At 37.1% G+C, this 24,918-nt stretch overlaps 1 protein-coding gene across 8 annotated transcripts in view; it reads right to left on the bottom strand.

The window, feature by feature from the left end:
- gria3b (glutamate receptor, ionotropic, AMPA 3b) overlaps positions 1–24,918 on the bottom strand; it is a 147,040-nt gene that overhangs the window by 38,670 nt on the left and 83,452 nt on the right. For all 8 annotated transcript variants that reach the window (XR_007182703.1, XR_007182704.1, XM_048176213.1 and 5 more), the window contains exons 4-8: positions 21,643–21,830; positions 5,988–6,041; positions 5,108–5,269; positions 2,026–2,193; positions 1,308–1,412 (exon numbers count right to left, since the gene is read on the bottom strand). Coding sequence is in view for 6 of the 8 variants with exons in the window: in XM_048176213.1 (XP_048032170.1) it covers positions 1,308–1,412; positions 2,026–2,193; positions 5,108–5,269; positions 5,988–6,041; positions 21,643–21,830 (677 nt within the window). In the remaining 2 variants the exon portion in view is untranslated. The remainder of the gene's footprint in view (positions 1–1,307; positions 1,413–2,025; positions 2,194–5,107; positions 5,270–5,987; positions 6,042–21,642; positions 21,831–24,918) is intronic.

The following is a 24,918-nucleotide window of genomic DNA, read 5'->3' as shown; positions in this document are numbered from 1 at the left end:
AATGTACGTCTCCTTACCGACCCTGACCCCATCTAACCTTAGGCTAAACTACTCTTATTCATGGTGATTGTTGCTGCGATGCCAACCGGAATTCTGTTTTATAAAGGGCTGTTGCTATTAGCTCACAGGAAAGCTAATGAATACTGGTTATGCTGATTCAAGCTGCTGCGGGTCATTGGTTTTGTATCTAGTGGCCTTAAAGGTGCTACAGAGGATGTTTTCGACGACTGAGAAACCAAAGACCGTTAGTGCGTTTTTGAAATGAGTGCATGCGTAAGAACAACCCCCCTCCTTCACAGCTCATTTCGAGGGAACGCCTCCCAAAACTCGTGCACGAGTATCGGAACACGAGTGTTTGTTTACCACTGGCATTCGCTGTGTCGTGTTAGTGGATTCATTATGTCGGACTCACCGCAGGTAACGCGTAATCTGCAGTTGTTACTCCTGACAAAAACATTTCATGCGGCGCCTGTGGAAAGTTACTGGAGCGCGCACGTCTGTCACAAGGAATGTAATGGCAGTGATTGACAAGCCAGAGGGCCAATCGTTTACGTGATGATCGTGTAAACGATTGGCTGATGTTTTTAAGGCCCTACCTCGTGCACAGATGATGTATATTAATATTATTCCTTTCAGTGCACCTAATAAATAGACTTTTATCAGTTAGTAAAGACAGTTTCAAGTAATATTGCAAAAATTTATAAAACAAAACATCCTCTGTAGCACCTTTAAAGACCCCATGGAGTGGTTTGATGAACAGTTTTATTTCCTGTTTTTATGTATTTATTATTGAAACTGGAAGTTAGGACATATTGGAGGGCTTGTCCAAGCAATTTCTTTTGCAACCACTTAAGGCAAGACACTACAGGCAAACAGTAGGGGCCCTATAATAATAATACCATGTGTGCCACCATGCTATTGCTAGTTAGTAGTACGGATTGCAAGATTAGTCATCAATCTATTTTCTCTGATGATAAAGACTTTATTTCTATTTATCTGTCAAAACTTGTTTTGTCAGACTTTAGGGGTAAACTAGCATATAGATAACCTCAAAGCTATCTGTAGCTGGAGGGCAATTTTGGCAATAAATCCTTTTCCCTTCCTAGATAACACAGCTGTTGTCCCCGAAGTGTGCAGCTCATTTTCCCTTTACAACTATTACGCTGTTTATCATAAAATCATTGAGCTCATTAGTCTCGAAAATAGCAATACAAGTGAATATAAGTCTTGAAATGGACCATGATTTGAGTTCTTACACTGATTTTACAGAGCTTACACAGCAATTGACAGATTTACTGCTGACTTACCTTTCTTGGTCCCCCTGTTTTCATTTCATAAACATCAATAGTGTAGTTTGATCTACGACCAAAGCTGTCAAACTGGATATTGCCAGTCATTCCTTGCACTTGGACCTGCCAAGAACAACAAGAACAACAACAACAAAAGGGTCATTCCCATAGTTTGGTGGATTTTATGTACCCCAATTAACACAAATTCATAATGGTTAGTACTTAAGAATAATAATATTAATCGAAGTACTCAAAATATATATTTTATATATCTATTAAAATTCTTCCCAAATATAAATCTTCTTCTAGCATGTTGTTGTTCCCTAATAGGCTTCATAAGCTTAAAACATCCACCCTGTTAAGTGAAAAAATGTCATGCAACAGAGTGGACAGACTCCATAGAATGAGAAATCTGAAATATTTGGTCATAATCATAAGGTTATACTAGCCTGACTAAAAAACAAGACTTGACAAAAAATAGTTGAATTTTAAAGTTTTTTTCAACAGACCTACTCAGTCCAAAATCCACCAAACTGTAGGAATGACCCAAAAATAAAGTAACCAGCTAAATAACAATGGCAATTAAGAATACATTTGAATGCGTTATCTGAATCATACAGAGACATGAAGCGTACTCACTCTGAAGATCAGATTTACACATTGAGAGATTACAAACAGTCATTTTCGTAAAAGCTGGAAGACTCAAAGAATCTTGCCTGAGTAAAAGAAAGTTTACCATTTTGAGAGCTCGTTCGATGTCAATTCCTTGGCTCCAAGGGACCGCAGGGTTAGCCAAGCAATCGCCTGCACTGCCTCGCCTGGACACGTCTACTCGCTGGCGGCGTAGGTACCGGAACGCCTCCGCAATGACCAGGATAGCATCATAAGACAGCGCTGAAGTATACTGTACACAAAAACCATTAAGCACCTCACAGTTATTTGTTAGATCAGTTTGAAATAAGCAAACACATTATCTGTAAGTAAACACTTTGAAGAGGGTTAAAATAAGCTGCCCTCTTCCAGGTCCACACGCATATATTGATGTACATAATGAAGGATAATTGCGATGCATTACTGCATGTAATCATAGTTGGCAAACGCAACCAAAGACGACACACTTCAGGGATGTAGCTTGTGCATTGTTTCTTGCTATGTACAGAGTGTTAACCAGGTTTCTAATTACAGAGATATGTAAAATGTTTAGTTATGTGAGACTCAACAGGGTTTTGCTGCTATTGTTGTTCAACCTGTAATTACATCCCATTTCAACAAAGAAAAGAGAACAAGCTGGCATCTGCTAATTTGCCGTGAGCTGCATTGTATTGTTTTGTATTTCTTCAAAGCGACTATAGCAAGGAATTTAGCGACTAAAATAAATGGAATATAACAAAGGTAACATCAAAGGAGACATTTACATTCTCAATTCAAAACACCTTCTGATGGCTTCATTAAAATACTGTCTTGGAGAAGGCTTTACACACAAACAAAGTGTGTGTGGCTGCATGTGCACATTTCAACAGTATTTATTTATTTATTTTTTGGCTGAATTTAACAAAACCTGTATTTATATTTAAGAATAAATGGTAAAACTTTACTTAAATGCATTAAGCATTTCAAGCATTTCATAAATAATTGTAACTAAAGTTAAAATTCATTATAATATTTGCAGATTCCTTGTTACATCTGAAAATGGTTGTTTGTTATGTGTTTTAATGCATTATACATTCCCACATGGAAAGAACCTATATGTGGATATATGCGCATATATGAAACCTATATGCAGTGTATATGTACATATATGCTGCATATATGCACATATATGATAATATATATGCTGCATATATGCGCATATATACTGCATATATGCTATATATATGCTGCATATATGCGTATATATACTGCATATATGTGTATATATGCCACATATAGGCAAAACTGAGGTGCATATATGTGCATATACAGGAAATATAGGTCTCCTGTATTGCTTCTTCATATCCATATATATGCCCTATACATATAAGATATGTCTTCTATATAGCTAATGGCAGGATCTGGTCATTTTGTAGCTCATATCTCATTTTTGACTGTCATACATGATGCCTAGCTCATATTTTCTATTATCAAGGCAAAAACTAAGAATTAACGAAAAAAATTATGCAAGAACTTATGTATGTGCGAATGTAGCAGTTATGTATTTAGACTATTATTTTGTGATTCCACTTGCCATGACCATATTTGGGGTTTCTTGCCGCCATGCTGACTTGGGGTGTTGACGCACTTTGCTGCTTCCCAGTCTGCATGAGACATCACAGCGCTAGGTCGCACAAAGTTTTTGCGGTGATTCAATTAAGGCCACGTTTCATGTAATAGCTGAATTCACATTATATATTTGTATGATTGTAATCCAAAACCCCTCTGTGATGTACATTCAGATGTTTCGTTGATTATTTTTCTTTACTTAAGTTACTTTTAATATCTCTCTTTCTCAGCGTTGTGCGTTGCTGCCGCATGCTGTTTGTATGCTGCACAAGTCCTCATATATTGCCATTTGTGTTATACAGAATAAAGTGAGGACCTGATGGCAAGATTTTTCGCAGTCTGTCTTTGATTACGACACAACGCAGAAAACACACCGCTACACGAACACGTGAAATTGGTCCCACATGGAAAAAACCTATATAAACATATATGTTTCAATATAGGTTTGATATAGGTTTTTAATATATGTGACATATATAAAATTGGCCGTTTTCCTATATTATGTGTACATATATGTACATATATGTGTATATATATATATGTGTACATATATGTGTACATATATGTGTGCATATATGTGTATATATATATGTGTGCATATATGTACATATATGTACATATAATATAGGAAAACGGCCAATTTTATATATGTCACATATATGTAAAACCTATATCAAAACCTATATTGAAACATATATGTTTATATAGGTTTTTTCCATGTGGGTTATAAAGGGGTAACATAAGGACTATAATGTATTATAACTGTGGTTACAATTATTCATGAGACTATACAATGCATTACAAAGTGCATTACAAGGCATAATTAATGCATTAAAAATATTTTGTAATGCATTATACAGTATATAAAGGCTTCAAGTAAAGTTTTACCGAATGACTCAAAATGCAATAATTTATTAAAAATAAAATGACCCACTTGAGTGAAATGTACCTAATTTTCATGGAAATAATCAGTGTTGCCAAATCCATGTTTTTCTCATGGAATTGGGCTATTTTTACACTGTTGCCGCGGGTTATTTTTCATGATATTTAGCCTCTGGAATGCAAATTTTACGAAGGGAACCCCGCCAAAAACACAGATTTTACCCCCCGGAATGCGATTTTTACTCGGGGAGCCCCCTGAAACGGGCTAGTTTTGGGCAAGGGTGTAAAAATCTGGCAACCCTGGAAATAAGTGGTCCCTTAAACAGGTTTCATTTTATTTATGGAAAATATAATCCTTCACTTTTTGGGTGACTTTTTGTTTATAACATTCAGGTGTTTTTAAACTCTGTCTACTCATTAGTTTGATGCAATTTCTTACCCACCCATCCATAATAAAACCTTAATTAAACTGCATTTAAAATCTATTCATCTCATGATCATTGTTTAATTAGATGTAAATTGAGCCCCAGCTTTAATAGCACCTTGGACTGAATGTCAATATATCGACTGTTGCAAGGAGGAAAAAAAAAAAAAAAAAAATCAGGCAAAGAAAGAGAAAGTCAAAGATCAGTTGTTTTGTTGTTGTTGTTGTTGTTGTTTTAATAGTAGTTTCAGACCTTCAGAGGTGTGTTTCTAGCTTCAGGAAACTCTCTTTCATCTAGACGATCCCATCTCTGGAGAAACTGCTGTACAACTGAGTTTTCCGGATTGATTATCTGGAAGCCGCTAATGTTTGCTCCGCCGAGAAACACCTTGTCCAGACTGATGTTGGTGAAGCCCTGTGGAATGAGAAAAGTTAGGATCCATGACATGATGGCAATATAACAATCATCATGTGAAAATAGATTTTGTAGAAACGGAAGGTCTTGTGTGTATAGAGTGACTGTAAGTGGTCTAATCTCTGGATTAGCAACTCAGTATTTCTGGTTTTAGGCATAATATTTCAAAACCCAAAAGAGGAAAAGCGTAATATGGCCAATCACTGGGGTTCCTTATAATCATTATGGCCATGAGTATAAACAGGTCTCACTGAAAATCTTGAAAAAAATGTGTTTTGGCTTATTATTATTATTATTATTATTATTATAAAACCATAAAACAAGAAGTAGTATCCCAGAGTGTACCACTGAGACCCCCAGTGTGCACTAAAGTCAGTGAATATCAGATAATTTATGACAATATTTTTCAGGGTTGTCAAATTAGTAGAATCCCAAGAAAACTGATATTCATGATTCAAAGTCATTACTTCCAAAAATGAAAATGAAATTGAAAATAATGTTTTAAAATAATGACTGAGAAGTATTTAAGGTGTGTTACTTGATGATTTCACCACATTTTTAGAGATTGTATAAAAATGACCACAACACAAAAACATACATACATGCTTTGCACTTGTTTAATAAAGAATCTTTTCATCTTCTTGAACATTCTTATTTGCCAACGAATTTCCATTATTTCTCTCTTTTTTAGTTAGTGTACGGAGGTGCTGCAACTCACCAGATTGGCAATAACGTAATGGTAACCCCGACTGTTCTTTCCAAGTGTCACAACCTACAGGGAAGAGAATCAATAACAGTTTACAATCCATGTAAGAAGAGTGCAGGGGCCTTATATCGTCCCTCAGGTGAGCTTCTCTCTCCATTTACACTGTCTTAAGTGACAAAGACACTCAACATTGATGGATGATTTCACATGCAGCGACTGACAGTCTTTGATGTGGCTTCCTACTGTATGCTGGCCAACGGGAATACACTTGGACAAAACCCTACATAACTCTGACTTCTTGTGCATCACTGATGACTGTAACCTTCACCTCAGACCTCTTTTCTTAGTGGCCTTTAGTGAAGCGTGCAAACAATGTTCACTTCAAGGACATAATTCCATTTATGATCCTGAGTGATGTGTCCTCATAATTCATTTTGAAGGTAAGATCACTTGGCTTTGTGCAGGTTGACAGTGCCCTGCAGTTAATAAATAGGTAACACTTTATAATAACTGCATGCTATGAGACATTAGTTACACATTAGTAAATAGTTAATTCATCATTTATAAAACATGAATAGGCATTAGTAAGCAGTTTATAAATACAGCTATAAATGCTTTGCTCTTGATTTATAAGCATATCTATAATGTGTTTAATAATTGTATTTTCATACTTTATTAATGATCAAGTTATCATTTCTAAATTATGTATTACATTATTTACAAACCAGTCATTTAGGAGTTGTCAGTGGTTCATAAGATCATTTAGAAAGTGTAAGTAAATGATTAATAAACTATTTAAATGTACATTTATGCATCTTATTATTTAGACATATAGTAATAGTTACTCAGTGTGTTAATAAATGCTTTATTATCACATATTCCTACTGTAATTCATGATTAATTTAGGTAGTTATAAAACATTTAGTACATTTGTCAGTTAACTATTTTTATGAACTCATCTAAAGTGAGGACTATTTATGCCTCATAAAGCTTTTATAAAGAAGATTAAAAGGGTACAGAACATAGAAATATTTATTTCAAGCAAAAAATGAAACTTTACAATGGGTAACGTAATATAAAATTAAAAATAAACCCCTGCAGTGTCACAGAAAATAAAAATTCCTGTACACCTCCAGAAAACATGCAGTAAAATGAAACTAAGCCTTTGCAATCTGATATAAAAATAAATTTTGGATTACAGGAGTGCCAAAATTCAACATATATATATATATATATATATATATATATATATATATATATATAAATATACAATAATATAATAAAATATTTCACAGTGTCAAAACTACCTCAGTACTAACTTTAAAACATTAGAGAATAGCAGTGTAGAAGATAACTGAGGAACTACCTGAATTAAGCATGAATTACAGTAGGAATGTGTTAATAAAGCATTTATTAACACACTGAGTAACTATTAGTATATGTGTAATAAGATATAAATGTATGTTTAAATAGTCTATTAATCATTTACTTCCTAAAAGATCTTATGAACCACTGACAACTCCTAAATAACTGGTTTGTAAATAATGTAATACTTAATTTAGATAAATTGATCATTAATAAAGTATGAAAATACAATTATTAAACGCATTATAGATATGCTTATAAATCAGATAAACAGAACAAAACTTCAGTTGTTAAAAAATATTCTAGCTTTTAAACCTATGTTCATTTCGATTAGTTACAAGACACACCAATGCCATTTGGCTTCTGTCAAACCTGGCATGGTGCATGTTCAAGTTTCAGTCTAACACAAAGCTCTTACATGTCTTCAGGATACATGGAATACAGTGACAGTCATATGGGTTACTCCCGCTCCCTTTTCATTTTTGGGTGAACCTTTAATGTTCTCAAAAAACTCAAAGACTGTGATATAATGATGTAGCCATAGCTTTTCTGATGCCCTTGACTCTTGGCTCCACTGAAGGTTTCTGGAGCCAGTAAGGTTATCAGTCCTGTCCCACAAACAAATACTGCTGCAGGCACCTCACACCTGAGCGAGAGCTGGCGGAAGAACAGAGATCACGATGAACTTCACAGCCTGCAAGCCAGCAGGATGACTCTACAACCTTGATGTGGAAACAGCCAGGGCCTAATGACATGAATCCATTCAAAGAGTCTAGGCCAAGACCTGACGCTGAGCACTACAGCTAGCACATGACAAGAGTTTACCTTTGGAGTGAACCCGTCCTTTAGCTTTAAGTAACCAGGGATATTCCTTTAAAAGTCATCTACAATAATGTGTGATATTACAGGGAACCTATTATTCTTTTTTTTATTTTACCTTTCCTTTAGTGTGTAATATAATAGTTTGTGATCTGCAAAGTTACCAATTTCATGCCAAAGGGAGAGAATCTCTCCAGCAGAAAACACCTTCCTGAAACAGCCTGTTTGTAGTCTTGCCATTATTTCCATGACTTTGCTATATCACCATGTTACACATTTGCATAATACCCGCCTACTGGCTGCTTTGACCCATCCTCAAAGAACAGTTGGCCATGTGATTTCGCTATGTTGAGGAGATGCCAATTTTTTTTCCACTGCAAGGGCAAACATTTGTATGGACTTCCAATAACGACACCATAGTTGCCATAGATATCATACTGTTTACAGCTGCTCATGAAGCCTTGGGAGCTGAAATACGAATATGGTAAAGGGGCGTTACATCTCCAACACAAGCTTTAAGTGGCTGACCAATCATGACCAATTACGACTTGGCCAGTAGACCAATCAGAGTGAGAGTTTTGAAAAGGTGGGCTGCGTCCGAAATCGCATACTCTATTGCTAAAAAAATGTGTTCTATTTAGGCCCCGTTTACACGTACATGGTTATTTTGAAAAACAGAGACATTTCCCTTCGTTTGCGCCCTTCGTTTACACGCAAACGGAGAATTCGCCTCTGAAAAAGAGTCTTTCTAAAAACTGCAGCCAGAGTGGAGATTTCGAAAATCTTCGTTTGCACGTTTGCATGTAAACTGAGACAAACGGGTGTTTAGGCAGCCAACGTCACAGTATGCGTCAGAGCTCGCACCTATGTCAAAAGGGCTTGTGTGTTTGCATTTGCAAATACAGCTGCTCCATTATGTCGAGGAGCAGAGACGAATGAGTGCTCGGAGATCAGCAATTTTGCAACAACTTCGAATCACTTCAAGAGGAATTCGGGATTCTGATTGGCTTACGTGGGCTTGAGCTGCTCGTTACACTCTTGACGTCATATATACACGGGTACGTGTAAATGAACACTTTTCTAAAAACTGACATGTGTGCACAATGTTATTTTTGAAACTGGAGAGGTTGAAATGTCCGTTTATGAAAATAGCCGCCCACGTGTAAACATAGCCGTAGTATGAATGTGTATAGTATGAACGTATTACATTCGCCATGTTGTCATTTTCATATGACCTACCAGCGTAGGTTGAGTCGCTTCACTGCCATTCACAAATCCTTTCCCATGGCCTCATGGGATAGTACAATGCTATCTCATGACCAATTCGTACGTATTTTACGAGGTGGCTAATTTGTATGAATTCATACGACCTCACTCGTACCAATTCGTACGATTTGTCTAAACCCCAGTGACGGGTAGGTTTAGGGGCAGGGTTTGGGGTAGGTCACTCGTATGAATTCATACGAATTTGTCAACTCGTAAAATACGTACGATTTAGCAAAAAATGTATGAATTCATATGAGTGAGGTCGTATAAATTTGTACGAATTAGCCACCTCGTAAAATATATATGAATTGCCTCGAGAACGGGTTGGATAGTAAAATGTCCATCATATGCACACTTCAGAATCTCACAGGAAGTAATAGGTTATCCGGGTACTTTTGGCTTACAATTTTAGGAGTACTGTGATTTCAAACATACTTCTTTTGTCACATACTTACATTCGCCTACTGTATAGTATAGAAGTATGCAGCTTCTGACGCAGTCACGGGCTTTAGGAACTAAAACTGATACACTCTAGTTGTGCTCAAATTTGTGTACTTATGCACTATTTTATGGCGTTTTGTAGTATAAATAGTATAACAAGAAAATGTGCATTTCAGATACACAGGCAATGCACTTAATTAACATATTATCAAAGCATGGAATTTTGGACATTTCATGGACTCAACTGTCACAGATTTCCTTACATAGCCAAAAGGAGAGGTGAGATTAAACTCCAATTCTGGATGACAAAATACATTATAAAATTCATATAGCTGAGCACAGTGCATAGTATAAGTGCACAATCCATAGTATGTCGTATGTTACAGACAGAGAATTAAAAGAGCTGCTGCAGCAATGAACAGTATAAGAAAAGTGTTTTTTTTTCATTTTTTTTTTTTCATGAAAATAAAATTATTAACTTGTAAATGAGCATAATATATGAGCACTTTAAATGATATTATTCAACAACTTTAATATTTCACAGTAGCAGATTATTGAAATCCCAGTGTGTAACATAGACGGCTGAAGGTGTGCTGATTTCTGAGAGGCATTATGGGACTGGATTACAGTTGTGCTCTGAGTTAATGTGAAGTAAATACCCGAAGATTCCTCACTTACTTTGTAATATTCCTCCCCCGACTGGCACATTGATCCCACCTCTAGCACTGTCACCTTTGTGTTTGGCCAGCCAGAAAGAGATTTGGTGTCCTTGAGGGAAGTTTTCACCCCCCGTCGTGATGGGCAAAGACAGAACGGAGTGACCCAGTGCTCTCCCACAGGCAGAACCTATTACTCACACAGGTCTGACAGAGAGAGCCCAGTGCATGGGCAGAAATGAAAGCAATCGCAAAGCATTCAGTCCAGAGGTTCAATAAAACCAGACGTCAGACTGCTGGGTCATTACAGCTGAGGCATGACCTTTAGCTAAAACACGCAGAGCTGGGATTAAGACTCATGCGCAATAACTGCATAAACAGTTTGACTGTTTTAGGAAAATGATGTTAAATGGCATAGCAGGAATTATATAATTGCTCTTCCCTGCAGTGAGCACTTAGGGTTTCATTTCTTGGGGTTTATGAAGAAAGTGATATTGGATAGTACCATGGAAGAATAGAAAAATGAATATGAAAAAAAAAAAAAAAAAATAGATTTGCATTTCCTAGAGGAAATATGGGTGCTTGCAAAGAGCAGTGTGAAAATTGTAGGTAATAAAAATATAGCAATAGATATAGAAGGTAATATGATATTAATATGCAAAATATGCTAAATAAATAACTAAATATGTAATAAAAGAAAAAAAAAATCATTCACCATAACTCAATATGTAAATCAGTTTAAAAAGAAGACCAACTGCAATTTTGAATACAAATATTGCAATGATACAGTATCATCAGTGTTGGTTAAATTTGAATAATAAACATTCTGTACATTATGTAATTTAGGGAGAGATTTTCAAACTTTATAGGAGTTATATAGTTTTTCAGTTTATTTTATTTTATTTATTTAGAATTTTGTAACATTACTTTGTAGTAATTTAGTGCAATGACCATTTTCCTTTATTTATTTATTTATTTATTTATGCAGTGCCTAAAAATGGGATAAGAAACACCCGGTTCACATGTGAAATAAGTAGCATGAATTTGCTCTATTTATGTGTTAAATTAGTCCAGAATGATATGAAATGAGGTTTATAGCCCAGAACACACCAAACCGACGGTCGACCGCCAGGCAGTTTTTGTTCATTGACCGACTAAGTTTTCTCAGTGTGTCGGCTTTTTTTGGCGTCGGAGCTCATCAGTCAGTCGGGCCATCTGATCATTCTGTAGTGTGTTTCCCAAAGTGAAATATGGTCGCAAGTTCCGTCGTTACCAATAGAGTTCAATGGGACTTACGACCATACAGGTGCTGGTCATATAATTAGAATATCATCAAAAAGTTGATTTATTTCACTAATTCCATTAAAAAAGTGAAACTTGTATATTATATTCATTCATTACACACAGACTGATATATTTCAAATGTTTATTTCTTTTAATTTTATAACTGACAACTAGGGGAAATCCCAAATTCAGTATCTCAGAAAATTAGAATATTGTCAAAAAGGTTCAGTATTGAAGACACCTGGTGCCACACTCTAATCAGCTATTTAACTCAAAACACCTGCAAAGGCCTTTAAATGGTCTCTCAGTCTAGTTCTGTAGGCTACACAATCATGGGGAAGACTGCTGACTTGACAGTTGTCCAAAAGACGACCATTGACACCTTGCACAAGGAGGACAAGACACAAAAGGTCATTGCAAAAGAGGCTGGCTGTTCACAGAGCTCTGTGTCTAAGCACATTAATAGAGAGGCGAAGGGAAGGAAAAGATGTGGTAGAAAAAAGTGTACAAGCAATAGGGATAACTACACCCTGGAGTGGATTGTGAAACAAAACCCATTCAAAAATGTTGGGGAGATTCACAAAGAGTGGACTGCAGCTGGAGTCAGTGCTTCAAGAACCACTACGCACAGACGTATGCAAGACATGGGTTTCAGCTGTCGCATTCCTTGTGTCAAACAACTCTTGAACAACAGACAGCGTCAGAAGCGTCTAAAGACAAAAAGTACTAAACTGCTGCTGAGTGGTCCAAAGTTATGATCTCTGATGAAAGTAAATTTTGCATTTCCTTTGGAAATCAGGGTCCCAGAGTCTGGAGGAAGAGAGGAGAGGCACACAATCCACGTTGCTTGAGGTCCAGTGTAAAGTTTCCACAGTCAGTGATGGTTTGGGGTGCCATGTCATCTGCTGGTGTTGGTCCACTGTGTTTTCTTAGGTCCAAGGTCAACGCAGCCGTATACCAGGAAGTTTTAGAGCACTTCATGCTTCCTGCTGCTGACCAACTTTATGGAGATGCAGATTTTATTTTCCAACAGGACTTGGCACCTGCACACAGTGCCAAAGCTACCAGTACCTGGTTTAAGGACCATGGTATCCCTGTTCTTAATTGGCCAGCAAACTCGCCTGACCTTAACCCCATAGAAAATCTATTGGGTATTGTGAAGAGGAAGATGCGATATGCCAGACCCAACAATGCAGAAGAGCTGAAGGCCACTATCAGAGCAACCTGGGCTCTCATAACACCTGAGCAGTGCCACAGACTGATCGACTCCATGCCATGCCGCATTGCTGCAGTAATTCAGGCAAACGAAGCCCCAACTAAGTATTGAGTGCTGTACATGCTCATACTTTTCATGTTCATACTTTTCAGTTGGCCAAGATTTCTAAAAATCCTTTCTTTGTATTGGTCTTAAGTAATATTCTAATTTTCTGAGATACTGAATTTGGGATTTTCCTTAGTTGTCAGTTAAAATCATCAAAATGAAAAGAAATAAACATTTGAAATATATCAGTCTGTGTGTAATGAATTAATATAATATACAAGTTTCACTTTTTGAATGGAATTAGTGAAATAAATCAACTTTTTGATGATATTCTAATTATATGACCAGCACCTGTAGTTGACTAACGATGGTTTCAGGAAACACACCCCTGATTGGCTGTTCAGCTACTGCCACCTGCTGGTACGGAAAGGCATTTCTTCTTACGCAAGCGCAGAACAGATGTGCTACTTGACAGCTGGGTGTCGTGCGTCGGTTTGGTGTGTCAGGGCAACTTTGGACCCAGACGCTGCCGACGTGAGCCAACCCCACAGTTTGCTTTCGTTGCCACTAGTTTGTTGGTGTTGGCTTGGTGTGTTCCAGGCTTAAGATACCAAACTTTGACCGGACAAAGAAAGATATATATTTATTCATCTGTTTGAAGTCACAAAACTTCAGAACATTTTTGTGGACTAGGAAGGAAGTTTTGAGTTTTGAAAGAAATGTATGCTTTCACAGTACTCTTTTATCTCAAAAGATGGTTCCTCTTAATATTTAATGATATTTTTTATATACAAAGGTATAAAGTTAATAAAAAAATTATACACATAAGGCTACAAAACAAAGATAGAATGCTGTCTCTATGTTATGTGGTTTGCAAAATTAATTAAAGAATACTGGAGAAGAATAAAAATGTATGAGGTTGTTCAATGCAGTGTTCATAAGCACTGTAACTAAAACAAATAATGAACAGTAGGAAGTGGGTATAAATGCGGGTCTGGTCTTATCTCACTCACAGCATGGGTGCAGCTCGGGTAACAAAAAAGCTGCAGCATCATCAATTCCTCCTCCAACACTTACCTCATGGTATGACCAATCAATAAGCGTTCTTCAAAACTCATTGAGGGTTGAGGCTGGGGGAGGACAAATGGCCCCAAACGCTTTCCAAAAGCTCTCTAGAACACTCAGTTATCTTCATTTTTCCTACCTCAGGCTAGCTTTTATGTGGGCAGGCCAGAAGCCGGAGTGATCCCGAGGGGATACATTCTAATTAACTGGCAGGAGCATCTGTACCTCTCCTGTCCTCTCAGCTGCTTTGAATTTAAACCTCTGTGAGCTGAGCAGGTCTGGCTCTTTTCCAAAAGACAAACCAAATACACTAACTGATCTGAATCTAGGTATCATTCCTCTGACACATTAAAATAACTGTCTGTCATTATTAGGTAACTTCCATGCAGGAAGTAATGCAGGACAAATTAGTAGTTCTACATTAACACTTCAGCTACTACCATCAACTAATATGGAAACAAGGATAACCAATCGGTAAGTAATAGCAAATTTATGAGTTCTTTATTTGGTAATCAATAATTGCTGAATGAGATTAGTCTCATTAAGAACTAACAACTGATTATAAAGACCAAATTATAAAGAATTACCAATTATTTACTAATCACAAGATTAACGTGTCTGTAAAGTATTTGATGGGAGCAAAAAAGAAGGAACTGGTATGAAGAGAGGGGCAAAACTCTTGGGTTACTAAGCCCATAGTTTCATTGTGTGGAAAGTCCTCAGACATAATTATTGATTGTTTAAACAAACTAAGTAAATAAATATAAGAAGAACATAGCCATCTTAAAAGCATCAAGTGGACCAAAACTAATGGCTGGCTTTTCATCTAAAACATATGCTTCAAAATACCTTTGAAAAAGCTGTGACCCATCTGAAATCATTAAACCAATCAACCCTGTTTTTCTAAAGTTTCATTTTAAGAATCTCTCTGAATCCATGTTTTCCTGTTAAAGGTTGTAGAGTGAAATCCTGAGCTGAAAAATCAATCCTGCTCTCTGGATCTGTGATCAGTTCTCCACACCCCTTTGACCTGAGAGATGACCTAGCCGATGGTGTCCGGTTCCTGCTGAATTCAGCAACATCACTAGGGTGACCATCTGCCCTGTTTTAGACTGGACAGTCCGGTTTCGGTGTACCGTGTTCTCCTGACAGCACCCCTGATGAAAAAAAAAAAAAAAAACCAGCATATGCTGGTTAGGTATGTTTTGAAGCATTGACAGCTGGTTTGAGCTGGTTTAAGCTGGTCCTTAGTTGGTCCTTAGTTGGTCCTTAGCTGGTCAAGTGCTGGTTCTGAGCTGGTCCTAAGCAACTAGCTCCGGCTCAGGACCAGCTTATAACCAGCTCATGACCAGCTTAAACCAGCTCATGACCAATTAAGAACCAGCATAAACCAGCTCAAACCAGCTGCCATGCTTCAAAACATACCTAACCAGCATATGCTGTTTTTTTTTCAACAGGGGCAGCCTTGAGTTTGACGCTAATTTGTCCTCTTTTTAAGACTGTCACTATTTTATACTTTATCCAAATTACAAAATAATCTATATATAAGTTAAAATTGAGTAAAGCACATTTTAGACACAATATTGTTTTTGCTCTGTTCTGTCAAAATAATTCAAATGTAGAACAACAATTCCATCTTTGATCAACGCAGTGATGTTTCGTTCCTGAATGAATCTGTGTTTTTGAATGAGTCACGTGAGTCAATGATTCAGTGTTCAGAAGACAGTCACTTGCTTCATTCCTAAATTAATCAGCCATTTTGAATGAATCTGTTGAATTAATGAACCAATGACTCACTCAGTAAGACGGTAAGTTTCATATTTAATGTATAATTTCATTTTCCCATCATTTCATATCTCTATATTCAATATTGTTTTTAAAACACCAATCTTATAACATTATTTAAACAATTGTAACTGCTGTATAAATGCATTCATGGCATCTCCAAACTGGATAAAACAGTCTGTGTAAACCCATCTAAAAATATCTTGGAAGTATATGATGGGAAATTTGTGAGCTTAACATCACTGATTTTTGATTGCAGACTTTAATATCTTGGTGAATTAGAGCACAGTTTGAGGCCTTGTTGAGCTCTCTTCTGAAACTAGAGAAAACATATGAGATTAGTTATTTTCTTGGTAGGAAAGTATCCATTGCTTTCCATCTAAGGGCATTACTGTGTAGGAAAGCAATAGATGGTATTAAATAGGTTTCATGCCTGGTTTTTCTTTATTTTTGCCGCTCCTGTGGAGGCACTACAGGGTCATTCCTCCCTTAATGTTTATTGTGCACAGCTGTTCTTTGTTTCAGTCTGTTCAATTTATATGATGTTCTATGTTATATTTGTTTCCTTCCCTATTCAGATTGAGATCCCTGTGGTTGAAGACTGGAAAGAGAAATATGGCTGATTTTTAATTCAGCAGCTGCAACTTGAGCACACTCGACTATCAAAAGTAGAAACACGAAGAGTGTGTGGATTACTGTTAGTGTATTTTTAATTAAGATTTTGGATTACCCTCTTTACTCTGTTTGACTATTGCCTGTTCCTGAATCCTGTTTCGTTCCGTCTCACTCTGTTTGCCTCCTGCAGTACAACTCTAACCCCCTAATCCCATTAGATTGTTAAAGTGACACGTTAAACGCTCTCCGGAGCCTGTGAGCTTTTAAGAGATTTTAAGGCCTCAGTCTTTAGGATTTACCTCAGATGACTTGAGATTTGTTTTATTTTGAGTCTTACTTTTTCAGCCTGTTTCTGTTGCAGGTCTAATGAGGTAGTTCACCCAAAATTGACTTCTGTCATGATATGAGGGTGAGAAAATGATAAGATTTTTTTATTTATTTATTTATTTATTTATTTATTTATTTTTTGTGAACTATCCCTTTAAGTATGTTATTAGCCTTTAATACACTGACATTCATTCAAAATAAAACCCTGAAACATTTCTTTATAAAACAAGGTAGGCACAAATATGTTTTGAGTCAAAGATAACAATGATTATTTTTTTTATTATTTTAATCTGTGATCTATTACATAAATGGGTATAGGATCTTCACTATAAAGCAAACTGAAAGTGAGGATAGCTATGAGTTCATTAGGAATAAGTGACAGACTAATATATCAGACAGTAGAGCGATTAATTGACCCTTTGACCATTCCGAGATTACTGCTGATAACCGTACTGTCAGGATTCTGTCATTCGGTCTGGTTTATTCTTGGTTTGGTGACAGAGCTCTAACATTGCCTACTGTCTTGTCTCTGTGTGAGAGTGCGGTTTCGAGTTTGCTTGGGCCATGCGCTCTTCCATCCGCTTGAGTTGTTTTGTGTGCGGAGAGTGGTTTTTGGATCCCAGCACTTTGGTCTAGTTTGGTTTCGGTTCAGTGCCAGGGATCGGGCATTCATGCTCCATGTGTTTTCCTTCTGTTATGAGCGCACAGGATGAGTATTTTCTCATTCTCTGTGTGCTCTAGTCTCGGTGTGTGAGCGTGCGGTTCTGAGTTCGCTCGGGCTGCTCTTCTTTCCGTGTGTTGTTGTGTTCTTGTGCACATGGCGGGGGTTGTTTCCCTTACCATGTGCTCCGTGTTTCTGCTTTGAGCACATGGCTTACAACTTGCGTGTTTCGTTTGAACACAATCACAATGAACACAATCACAAGCCATGCGCTCTTGTTTTTATCATGTTTGGTGTGAGCACATTGCTTGTCATGTTTGTTTCTATGTGCCATGTTCTCCCCGTGTATTGTCTTAATCTGACCCTTCTTGTTATCTGATTATTGCTTCATTTGCTCCACCTGTCCTCTCGTTACCTGCTTTTTTTGCTCTAATATATTTAATCTCCCTGTGTTCTCTGTCTTTTGCCAGTTTGTCGTCAATTGTTGCCACATTAATGGTGTTCTCCTGTTGTGTCCTGACCTGCCGTGTCCCGTCCCGTCCTGTCCTGTACAGTCCAGTCCTTCCATGCCTTGCTGGTCTGTTTTCCCCAACAGGGTATTATTTTTTTCTTTTTGAATTAAAAAAGGCCCACATTGCTCAGCGTCTTTCAGTCCTCACTCCTGGTTCACCTCAATCCTGACATGTTCCCTCTTGATCAAGTAACAGAAGTGTTAGCTTTTCTTTGTGACTATTACAAAATTAACCATCAACCTTGCCAACTGCTATTGCACAGGTATTTTGGAGTGCATTTTGAGATATTTTTGGACAATATTGTTGAACAACTTTGTCATCAATTACCTATTCTATTCTATTTATTAATAAATATAATTTTATTACATCAAACACGTTATGTAATTATAACTATTGGTTTACATGTTCAGATTTACGTGATGGACTTTTTAAAATTTGTATTCTTATTTCCTGTTTGGCCTTTTACTGTAAAAACTATTTTAGCCAGACATTTCACCACAAAATTCATGCACTGAATGAATTCAAAGGTGCATCTATCTAAGACCTATTCTTTATGCTCCATGGTGGCAGATCCAGCAAGGCTTCAGTGAAGCATTGGCTCTCGATGCATTTTAATATTTTTCCTCCCACACTCCCGTCACATCCTGGCTCTCTGGTAAGTGCTGCATATTGTATCTTAAAGGTAGTCCCAGATGTCATTTATTCATCCCACTACAACCCCCAGATTAAGATGGACATGTTGATGACTTTACGCAAACATCAGCACAGACAGTCCAGGTAGAGCCAATGCTCCACCAAAGACCCTCTGAGACTCATCAAAGAATGTGCGCATTCATATGCAATCATAACAAAGACACAAAGCAGATATTGGCAATTTGTAGCACTATTCACCATATTCACACATACAGCAGAATGACACATGAGATGTCACTCTGCCTCATGACAGGCCGTCATGCACTCACACTGTAAAATGACACATCCTGAGTGTAAACCCCAGATCACAAGCTAGTTTTCCTCTTGAAAAGGCACAAGCCCCTCCGTGCTCCCACTGCAAGGGCACTGCTTATAAATTATTGCGATGGGTTGACATACTCAGTATAGCAGGGCAGTAAAAGCTGTCACCATTGCTCTTCGTGAAGCTTAACTCAGCTGTTGAAACCCTCTGGAGGCCAGCTCCCATTCCCAGTCTGTGCTGAACAGCTCAAGATCACAAAATTCAGATGGATTACGGTGAGCAGAACTCAATAGCGTGGTTCTCCTGTCTGGAATCAGCTCTCGCTGCAGGTCTCTGAAGGACCGCAGTCCAGAAACTTATCTCGGCTATCAGTGTCAGCAGGGCCGGGGAGATTAGTTCAATTAGATCCAGTTTAGCCAATACATGCTGAGGTCGGAAAAGGGATTAAAAACATGCGTGCTCCAGGGGGCAATAACACAGGATTCCCACTGTAATTTCCCTAATTCCTCTCCAGCCTACTCGTTTTTCACCCTTAAATCGGCTGCAATATTTAGGAGAGGTACAGCTGGAGGCAAAGACAAGGTACAGCACAGCATTTCATTGGCTCTTTGTAAAATTTTGTATAAATGCAGATCATAAAGTGCTGCAGGGATGAGGTATTTCTCAAAAGTCAATCAAAGTGCCCCTAACCATCAACAACAGTGTTGTGGTCAATTACACAAAATGCATTTGAATTAATATGCGCATACAAAACAGTAACAAACCACTCAAAAGTCTCAAAATTCCTGTTTTTTCTTTTGTATGTGCCATCATACAGTCTGAGACATTGTATGTTGGTGTGATTTGCATCTTTCTGCAGTAATCCAGAATTGGAAAAAATCCTTTTAGGTTTTTGTCGAGAGAACCAGGCTGATGTTATCTTGTTGGCCCAAAAAAAAAAAAAGAAAGAAAGAAAGAAAAAAAGAGCATAACAGTATAGGGTTTCATTCATTTTCTCAATGGAAACATTTGCGAAACCTTTCAAGACAGACCTACTATGAGCAAACAAACGGTATTATTTCTGTTGATGCCACAGTGAGACTCATTCATTTAAATCTTATATAAATTGTTTAATTCAAATCGACATGAAAATATATGTAAGAATGTTTTTTACGAAAGCATATACATAAGGATATATAAATTCTCTCTGTTCATGTTTTATGTGATTTCACATAAAACAGTGTGATTTCAATTCTTCTTCTTTTTTTTCAAATCCCAGTGAAGAACAACACTACCCACAATCCTGAAGACACCAGTCAGAAAAGTCATTGTTGAAAAACAAGAATCTTAAACCCCACGATTGTTGTTGAAATCCAGACGATTTTTTTTTTCCTTCATGACTCTTCAAAATTATATAAACGTGGGGTCTACGTAGAAACCATCCTTCATTGAATCTGATGATAATTTCTCAAACATGAGTATGTGTGATTCAGAGAACGTATGCACAAAAAACATGCGTACACCTCTCTTCCAGATGTGAAAGTCTCAAATGATCTTGAAATTGTGTGCAGATGAATGGTTTCATTCTTGTAAACGCCCCCTATTAATGTCATAACATATAAAAGAGCACCAGTCAACATCCAAATCCTTTAATTGAGAACGGCGAGGGGCAAGAATTGTTTAGATTTAGCTACAGTACTCTGATTCTCTGCCACAAGGAAAAGTGTGTACACCTGCTTAGACCCTGACGTGACCGTTTTAATAAATATGAACACTGGCATGGTGTACGCACACTCTAACATCAAATCTGTGCGTACACATGTTTTATAGCATTTTATTATTTTAAAAAAGTATTTTAAAAGTATATTTTGCATGTTATCTGTTCAGTCTTGGACCCTTGTTTGCTTCAAATCATATGTTGTAATGTTGTGATTCATCTCAAAGCTGTCTGGTTTGGTTTGAGGCTTAGAGCTCTATTGAAAGATTCTCAGAAATCCCTATAGAGAAAATGAATGGAAAAAATACTTTCTGGAACCAAGGCTGCTGAAAAAATGAATAGTTACTGGTGCGCTCTATTGATTTATAGTAGCCATTTTGGTCTTTTTCAAAAAAAAAAAAAAATAGAGCAATGACGAGATCATTTGTGCAGTTTGCCAGAGTAAAGAAAACTGAATTATGCTGGTCATGGTAAATGAATGCTAAAAATATATTATGGATTAAATTTAGTTGCAGAACAGATTCATAAAAGCAAGCGAAACAAAAAATTCAATGAGGAGGTATTGTGCTACTGGAGCTAATACATTTAAATTAGCGCTAACGAGGACATTCCAATTCAGGGGCTGATTACCCTTCACAGACAGACATCAAAGAGCCGCGCCGATCTATTAGAGACCGAAGAGAAGAGGACAGTTGAGCTTAAATATCTGCTCAGCCATTCAGTTTAATTGTGTGCTTTGAGAACCCATCTAAGGATCTGTCAGGTCATCCATGTGGAAAAGACACGGGTAGAGTGATGGATTTCAGGAATATTAATAAATCAGGGACAAGACTCTTGCTAAATGAATAAGTCTTCAGATGCAGGGGTTTATGGGTAGGGAAGACACGTCGAACCAGCCAGACAGGCAGAAAAGCGAACGACCGAGCATGAGACAGGTAGGGGGGAGATTCAGATTTTACCTGCTCCAAGATGACATTGATTCTGTCCACTTCACAGTCGATGAGGTAGCGTTTCTCCTGTCTTCTGTCCATTTCCTCAATGATGCGCCGGAACTCTTGGGGGTCCGTTATGCTGCCCACCGACCGCGCTGTAACTTGCCAGTTGTTTGCCACTGCTGCCTCCATTATGGCTTGAAGAATGGAAAATCCTGACAGGAAAACAATCATTTTTGTGTTAGCTCACACTCCAGAGCTTCACAGGTGTTGACATGCTGTCATATAAAATTTATTCAGAGTGCATATTCAATTTTCCACAAATGAAGTGTTACAGTATGTATATACACAAAGAGAATTAATGTGAATATGTAATTTTAGATTAGATATCTAGGTTGTCATACAGCAGTTTAAAAACAACTGCACAAAGTACAAAAATTATTCACAAAAATATCTGCAATGTAACCTGAGTTGAATATTAAACAGATAGCAGTGGTCAATACAGCATTCCAGCTGTGTTTAAATACACATAGTAACAGTCAAGAAACATCTGTTCACCAGCTGCATGCCCTTAATAAATAAAATAAAAAATTTGAAAAAAATTCTTAATGCTTTAATAGCTTGAATAGCTCTACACCCTTGCCTCATTTAATATACATGGATGTATGAATATGCTAATTAGCCCCGCCTCCACTCACTTAAACGAGCTCAGACAGATCCTCTCGGTCAACTTACTGAGGTAAACGCTGCACAATGGTATCACTTTTTACAATGTCGGCCAAATGATGGTAATAAATATGATTAGCATTTGCTAATCATTTACAGTGGAAAAACCGTAAATTGACATTCCCACAATTCCCTGCGTAACACTTCACATTTGATGTATGTTTCTTCTTAGTTTGTCTTATTTTTTTTCTAATCAGTTATGTACATTTGGGTTTTATGTTACATCTAATGTTGTTAAATTAATGAGTATTGCATTTTTAAAATTTCATGTGTGTTACCATGATGGTGTTTAGTGTTTGTGTAAATGACTGTGTACCTTCTATATATTAGTATTGTCCTTCTCAGCTTGTGGAAAAGCTGCTTGTGATGAACTTTGATTCATCATGTGTGTTTTTTTTTGTTTTTTTTTACAGTGTACGTTATTAAACAGCTAATAATGTGTTGCTGTCAGACAGCTGCCTTCTGACAATCAATATCCTTAGAAATGCTTTGAACAACTCAGAACGTTGGTGGAGAAAGGCATATAGTTGATCATAACATTGTAATATACATCATACACTCGCCATATTGCTAAACCTACCCGATTTTTCATATCAACAGAAAAGTATATCGGCATAACCTTCTTTTGAGACTCCCTTGCACGCCGTGTTCAGTTAATGATATGCTAAAGCCCGCAGGCATGTTGATGCGTTTGGTTACAAGGTAGTTTGTGTCGTCAGAAACACCTGCGATTTCAAACCGCAGGTTTGAGACTGTCTTTGGTTTACTGCAGTTTTAAATAGAAAATACTCAGCAATGGTGTAACTTATGAATTTGCACATTGTTTGTCTTAAAGCATGTTAAAAACACCAGATAGACATATGAACAACATTAAAAACTTGATTTTCACCACATAATAGGCAGAGGCTATATTAATAATAAAGTGCTGATTGATGCTATTTATACTGAGTGAAAATAGTGGCAGATACTATTTGCACCTTTGTTTATTGTTGTACATTACAAAACAGTATGCAATAATAACAACATATTCAGTGTTTATGATTATATTTATTAAAATCATAAATGGATGCCTTATTGGGATGTAACTAGTCCTTAAAGTCCTCCCTACACCTACCCCTAACCATACCCATTAACACTAATTCTCATTATTGATTACCCGTTAGGCACTTTATTTCCACTTTTCTAATATTTTCTTCATTTTTTTAAGACAATTACTCTATACTTGACTACTGTACATGACTACTGTACATTTTTACAAGTATATGTACTCTTTACTCCAATACATTTGTAATGAGTAATGCAATTGCTCATTACATTTTGCATGGCACCTAACTTTTTCTGCAGAAGTTTATTTCTGCTACAAAAGAAGCGATTTCACCATCTACAGGGCATTAAAGGGACTATATCTTACGCGCTTTGCCCTTATTCACCCAAACTTGTCAACAAGACTACTTTACGTGAATGTGAGTGACTTGAGTGTTTGCAGACATTTAAGAGGCTGTTGTGTCGACCTTGATTTATTGCAAAATTGAGGTGTGTAGTTTTATTTCAATTTTAGAAAATAAAGGTGATTGCTCTCCTCACAAAATAAACTGTTTCTTGTTTTTCACTAGCATGCCTCTAAAGCTGGGGACACACTGAACGACTAGCTGAAACATTCTAAGACTGAACTCAACACACTATATGATTTTAAATGCTAGCTATAAACACCGACTGAACGCAACTGGCTCTGAGTCGGCATGTTTGGGCATGATCAGTCATTAGTATCAAATTACATTCATAATCGGCCTTACAATCGTTAAGTGTGTCCCCGGCTTTAGGTGTTGAGGACTAGTGCATCTTTGCTGTAAGGTATCTGTACTTTTACTCAAGTATGGTTTACTCTTTAAACCTCTGGTTTTGTCTGGCTTAACCAGGCATTGGTGGGTGGAGTTTTTGTAAATAGCCTCTGCCAACAAGTCGGACTAATTTGCACTTGGTGTAAATAGACACTTCATTATTAATATGTATAAATATTACAATTTATGAACGAACATAATTTCATTCATTTCGTTTGATTTCAAAGATCATATAGAATAGCACCCCTGGATTTTTTTAATATACCATATTGACATTTTCTCCATAATGTGCGGTGATAGACTGACAGGTCTAAATTGGTTTGTATGGGGTTTGCTAAAAGGATTTATTTAGTTCCTGTACACAGACCAGAACACAAAGAAAATAGCCATGAGTGGCAGAAAACGCAGCTTAAGCATGTCATTATAAAGAAGACAAAAACCTTATTTTTAAACACATTACTGTGCTGTGATTAACTTTAAAAATAATTTTGTTGTCACAGTTTTTGAAAAGACCAACTGTACTTAGTGGCAGAACAGACTGACAGTGTTTTCCCAGATATAAACATGCATTTTAAAAAATGCTGATTTTAAAAGATGATAGCCAGAGTAATTCACTGCGGATTATGCAAATGCATTCATTCAGGGCTGAAATCACGTGCTGTTGCCCCTCTAAAGCCTTATCTCAGCCGGTGAACACAGGCACGAATGCAACAAAGTCAACAGTTTTTGGCAACTCCTC

The sequence above is a fragment of the Megalobrama amblycephala genome, linkage group LG23 (assembly GCF_018812025.1).
Source record: "Megalobrama amblycephala isolate DHTTF-2021 linkage group LG23, ASM1881202v1, whole genome shotgun sequence".
Classification (NCBI taxonomy): Eukaryota; Metazoa; Chordata; class Actinopteri; order Cypriniformes; family Xenocyprididae; genus Megalobrama; species Megalobrama amblycephala.
This window is presented reverse-complemented; position numbering and strand designations above follow the sequence as displayed.